At 38.9% G+C, this 6,284-nt stretch overlaps 1 protein-coding gene across 1 annotated transcript; it reads right to left on the bottom strand.

The window, feature by feature from the left end:
- Positions 1 to 4,576: 4,576 nt before the first annotated feature.
- Positions 4,577 to 5,044, bottom strand: LOC124157069 (CGG triplet repeat-binding protein 1-like). Its single transcript, XM_046531541.1, has one exon. It carries the CDS (start codon positions 5,042 to 5,044, stop codon positions 4,577 to 4,579), a length of 468 nt encoding a protein of 155 aa, XP_046387497.1.
- Positions 5,045 to 6,284: the final 1,240 nt, after the last annotated feature.

Here is a 6,284-nt window from a genome sequence, read left to right as displayed (position 1 = left end):
CTACAATTGCTGGCTCCTTTTATACTTTTCTCAAATAAATGTTAACTCCACGAATCCAAAGATACTTACAGTGCTTATCATTTTGCGCCACCCCACCTTTCTACCAGAACAAAGGGTCTCATTAATGTAAACAAGTATTAATTGTTTTCAATAATATGCAGACACCCGCCAGTCCCATTTTATTGATTGGGTCATGTCGGTGACCACTTACAGGGTTGGCACTCAATGCAAGCTGCTTCCTTTGCCTTTACGTCGCCGACTAGGTCGGACGCGGATGCAGCCTGGCTAGCAAAATGGGAGTCGAACTCACGGGGCAAAAACCCTAGCACACGTTGGGCCGTCGGAGTGTTTTCTTTCGGGCTCAGCGGCAAGTACAAACTATGATGAGACTCACTTGAGTGGGTGTACATCGGCCACACTGGGAGGAACTTCTTTACTCGTGTGTCCGAACGCAAAAGGTGCTTGGATAACCGTGACCCAACTTTTCAAAGCGCCCATTGGCACATAAACACACATCAAATTTTCGGTATTAAAATTACTCGGTTCCAAGAAAAAGGGCTTCTGTTAGTTGCGGCCGAAAAGTGGGAAAGAGTGAAAAAGAAAAGAAAGAAATTTGACTTACTGAACGGAAATGAGTTTTTTAGTAGCTCCCCCATCTTATATGTACTATGGTTTTCAACATTATGTAAACACCAGGAGTCCCAGTCAACTGATGGGGCCGGATGGGTGAAAACTTGTGAGGTTGGCACATAAAGCGACTTGCATCCCTCACTCGTATGCCACCAAGAGCCGACGAGGATGGAGGAGGACGCGACCTAGCCACCGAAGCTGGAGTCAAACTCCATTAGCATAAGCCCAATCAGAATTAAGAGTAGCGGATGGAATGCACTGGGGTAACTCACGTTGCGCGATCTGAGTGTTTTCTTTCGTGCTCCGTGGCAGCGTTATCCTATCTTTAGATTCATATTAGGACTCACCGTATATCTGTTGCCAATACGTCGCTCCGTGGCCGAGTAGGTCTATACTGTGCGCGGTAGTTGCGGTAAGGTTCTGGGAGGGTTCAAATATAAATTTATAATACTTTTTTCACTTTTTATAGGAAATGTTCTGAACATCAACACAATCTACGCAGATGACTCAAGAAAAAGTTAGTACTGAATTTTTTAAATGACTAAAGTTATTAACGAAACTTTTAACATCAAATTAACTTAGGTGCGGTAGTGCCAGAAAAAAATCCAAAACGCGTACTCCAGGGAAAGCAATTAAATCAATGTAATATGCAATTACTGTGTAATTCGCCCACCTAGAGCATAAGCGTGGAAAAGAATCACCGATAGCCAGTCTACAAAATATGACATCAAGTTTACCGTAGTTAATACCGTAGCATAAAAAACGAGAGCGCAAAATTCGAGCATAATGGTCAGGACGCAGATATGTTCATAGGAACAGAGAGTTGGATTACAGAGGATATATAAGCGACAGCAAAGCTTTATAAAACTTACAGATGCAATCGACACGATAGGACTTGTGGCGGAGTTTTAATATCAGATAATTCACATTTACACAGCACTGCCCACGAAATTACCGACAGTGAAATAGAAAGAGTATGGTCTACAATTAAACAACAAAACAAATGGAGTATACATGTTTGCTCTTTTTATAGACCTCCAAACTTCGAAATTGATATTATTTACCAATAGGGTAATTTCCATCATCAAAGAAAACGAAAGGCTTCGATTCCGATTCGTTACCAACCATTAGTGTATTCATAATATACAAATTATTTGGTTTTACAAATCCCAGTTTAGACGAAAGGCAATGGTCAATTTTACCCTCATTTGAAAAAGGCCAGATTTGCGCCCATGCGATGCCACTCCACCTGACGTCACAAGGACCTAGATGCTATACGAGTAGTAAGGAGTTTTATATCGTCTGAGATTACCAATGAGGCACAAAGCTCAGGGAAACATCTCTTAATAATCATCTATTAATATTGCCTATGGTCGGAAAGTTTCCTTCGTTTGATAAGGTATTAATAATCCTAATGTAAGCCAAGCGCTACCTGCTAGCAGCCTGCATCGTAGCGGCGCTCATCATAAGCCTCGCACCAGGTGGCCTCACACGGCGGCAACTGGAACCCGAATGACGTCACACGGGTTTTTCCCAGTATTCATACTTAGCCGTCGCGTTTTCGCGAGCTTGAAAAGTTACTCTTTTCATTTATATCCAATTGAACTGGCAAAAAATACGTATCGTCATTTAAAAATCTAAAAGCTTGAAATACGTACTCAAGGAATAATAACTTTCGATTTAGGCAATAAAAAGTAAAGGGAAATCACCCTAATTAAAAATAAAATATCCGCATTAACTTTGAGATACGGTAAAGGTGTAATGATTATTAGGGGGAAATTTTAATCTCCCATTTCTAAATTGGTATTCTCACACTGCAAACTGAATTCAAAAAGTAGGGAAATTAGCGTGATCTTACTTAACACGCTAGCAATTCACAAACACAAGTAGTTGACAAGTCTATGGGAGAAATAAAAAAAAGACCTTTTAGCAGTAAGCCATTATAAGATGATAAAACAAATCAATATTATTAACGGTTTATGTGAACACAGAGTAATTTTTATAGCCTTAAAAATTGGAGTAGACTCATTTGTAAATCCGAAACGGAATATATATTTATTTGATACTTGCAACTTCATTAAATTTGGCGAGAAGCTTAATAAATCGTACATGGACTTCTTAGCTAAAGCAGATAATAAAAACACTGAAGTATCATGTAAATACTTCTTAGAAATTCTGCGCCAACGAATCAACTAATTTATTCCGTACAAACTGAAGTTCGGTAATTCAAAAACCTCGCTAGTACAACTACAATGTTGGTAGGGTCCTCAAGAAACAGATAAAACTGTACAATTTACTCAAAAGGTCCTTTTCATTTATTTTACCAGACTAGGCAAGACTTATTCATAGAGCTGGTGAAAAATGGTGAATAAAATTCCTGAATTTCGGTGAATAAAGTGGTGGATTTCGTCGCAAAAAAGCGGTAAATAGATGAAATTTCGATGAAAAAATGTTGAAGCATAAATAATTTAAAACACAATAAAACATTCAGTGTAAGAGATATTTTTGAAAATTTTTATGTAATATTAAAGAAAAGGACACTAAGGCATATTTGAGTAATACAGCAATAGAAGTCATGAAATAGGAAGTAAAATAAATTATTGGTTCTTTCCGATCCACAATTCTGCCAATAAGTAAAATTGACTTCATTCGCCAAAATATGGTTCTGCTAGTGTCTCCATATTCTCTGGTTTTAGCGATGTCCTTTTATCAGACATAATGTTGCTGTACGCTGAGAATTCTCTCTCGCTGTCAACATTAGAGGCAGGAATACTTATACAATAGAAATCATATTCTGCATATTTAGGATAATCAGATCTAAGACTCTTAACGATAGCCATTAGGTCAACCTCGCCAGTAGCTGCAGCATCAATGACACATTTTTTCGTTGCTAAATAAGCTTCAGTAAAATCAATTATGGGTAGATCACTAAGCAAGGGCAATTTTTTTACATGCTGAGACACAGAACTATGATTTACATGCAGCCCACTTGCAATAATGTTCCTAGGATTGAAAAGTTGGCCCATAGCCTACCAAAAGTCTTTTGCTGGGTCATTAGCTACAAGAGAATTAAGTTTTAACACTGCTTCTTTTCCAGCATTTGCCAACTGTGCTTCTACAGCTCTGGAGTGGCAAGCAGGTCATTGCAACAGGTTAACAGTTTCTGATCGAAACTGCCGATCTGCAACTAATTGGAAACCATTTTTTAGGGCTAACAACTTAACGCTCAGGACATGAGAAAAAGGATAATTTGACCCTTCCAGTATCTCTAAAAGTGCAGCATTGGCTGAACAATGCTCAACTACAGACTTTACTTGGCATTTCAAACCTGCAAACCTACAGTTAGGCACTTGAAATATCTGATAGAGGGGCCGTTTTCATTAGAGTCCTTAATTTAAAACTTGAAAAAATCAGCAAGGTAAGGGAGATATTCATCTATATATGCAACGGAAAAATACCAAGCATTCCACCTAGTGGCAATTGGTGAGGGATACAGTTTTGGGGTAACATGTTTGTCTTCAAGAAACTTAAAATAATGATGTTTCCTTTTTCTGGCGTTAAGAAAACCCATTTTAGCTTTCACAACACGTTCATTCAGTTCAGGAAGTCCAATAGCCCACATATTTCCCACAAGATTGAGTTTATGTGCCCAGCACTGGACATGGATGAGAGTAGATGGCGTTAGCACTTTTATAATGTCAGCACATTTTGTCGTATATGGGGCAGAGTCTATTGTAAATGAGAGTACATTTTGATAGTCCACACCATATTTTCCTAATGTCTCCACCAAGACTCGAGAACACACTGTGGCGGTGGCACTCTGGAGCACTTTACAAGCAGCAACGAAAAGCTTGCTGCCTTCTTCAAGCAAAAGCACTTTAGATAAGACTACAAATACACACTGACCCTTTCTGTCAGTGGTTTCATCACATAAAATCACTATCTTTCACCCTTTAACTACTTCTTTAAGATTTACTTCTTCCTCCTCTCCAATGTTTTTTAAATAAACATCCCTCAAAGTTTTAGAATGAGGAAGACTACCTGCCCCTGGAATATATTTTTCCATCCACTCGCTAACAGCTGGGTGATCAACTTTAAACAAAGGTATATTGGCTTTCACAAATGCCCTCACCGTGTCTTTTGTGAATTGTTCTTTTTCTTGCCTTGCCCGTTTGCTCGCATCCAATGTTTCAGAAATCAAAGTCTGCCGTTTTGATCCTCCCTCAGACATCACCCTCTTCTTATTTGCTTCATGAGAAGCTCTGGCGTTGACATGCTTCTCACATGTGTCTTTCCAGTCCACAATGACATTGCAAAGCTTGCACATCATAATTTTATTTGCTTTATCAAACACATAAAATCCTACTTTCTCATACTCTCGCACTCTCTGAAACACAGTCACAACTTTAGGCATTATCAACATCCAAGTATTTCTGAATATCCAATTAATCGGTCTTTCTGCCTTTCCTTATTTCCACAATACGAATATCATGAAGTGGGTCCTCTCACCAGCTCCACGTCACTGTTTTCTGTCGATGTTCAACTAGTGATACAATTCAAAAATGCTCCAAATGCAATACAGCTACAATGTAGTTACCAACGTGACTTTGTGTTGATAAGTCTGGCGATTTTGAAAGCGAAAAACAGCGCGCGGCGGTAGACACCGGCATTCACCGGTGAGACGGCTAGCCCACTACGCGTCATTCTCAAGGGAGACGGCTTGCCCGCTACGCATTGGCAAAAACCCTAACCTCACGGAGTACAGACAGAGAAAGAGGCATAAATTGGTAAATGAAATCCTTTAAGGGACTTCTGATCATCACATTCCGACACTACGTTTATTGTCCACTGTCGCAAGAGAAAGTGCGAGGAAGCGCTGCTTTTCCGATTAATTTGCCGTGAGTTCGCTTCAGCTCAATTTGCGCAAACGAATTTTTAAAAAGCGTTGTCTGGAATGGTGACCATCGTTGATGTTCTGATATTTAGGAACTCGTAATCAGCAAGTAATATAATATTATCACTTTATCGTTCCTCGAATTGTTCCACGTTTTTGAATTCATCTTTTCAGTACAGTGAGGGAATTTCTCTGAGTGCGAGATGAATTGTCCAGAGGTTTACCAAATACTTATGGTCTCAGTTTTAAAAATGAAAATATTTGCTTCAAAATAATTAACGCGATCGATTTTCGGCATGTTAAAAACTACAAAACATCTAATTGTGTTGATGGGCATCTTCCATTCGACGAAATTTCGCGATAAAATACAATCATTTCGTGAGAGATTTCGCGAATTATTTATGATTTCACGAATTATTAATGATTTCGCGAAATAGAATGGAATTCGCGAAAACGAAATGCTTAATATTCCACTTTTAGCGGTGATGCATCTTCGAGTGATAGCTCTGTTTTTTAATCATCTGACGGAAATTTCGCGATTTCGTCAAAAACGAAAATAGCCTACCTCTACAGTTTATATACATAAATTCATTATATACATTAATTATCCATGGTGATACATTTCTTTCGGAGGTCATCCAACTATCCCCATGTATGTGCGGTGGATAGTTTAAGCATAAAAGTGACAGGTAAAGTGAAGGCAGAGCTCTGAAGAAGTTAGAATTAGTCAAGCGTACAGTGAGATATTTCTCGGACGACA

Source organism: Ischnura elegans, chromosome 4 (genome assembly GCF_921293095.1).
Source record: "Ischnura elegans chromosome 4, ioIscEleg1.1, whole genome shotgun sequence".
Lineage (NCBI taxonomy): Eukaryota > Metazoa > Arthropoda > Insecta > Odonata > Coenagrionidae > Ischnura > Ischnura elegans.
Note: the sequence above shows the minus strand (reverse complement) of the source record. Positions and strands in the feature narration are given on the sequence as shown.

Coding starts and splice junctions, on each gene's coding strand:
- LOC124157069 (XM_046531541.1), bottom strand. CDS start 5,044: ATGCCTAAAGTTGTGACTGTGTTTCAGAGAGTGCGAGAGTATGAGAAA.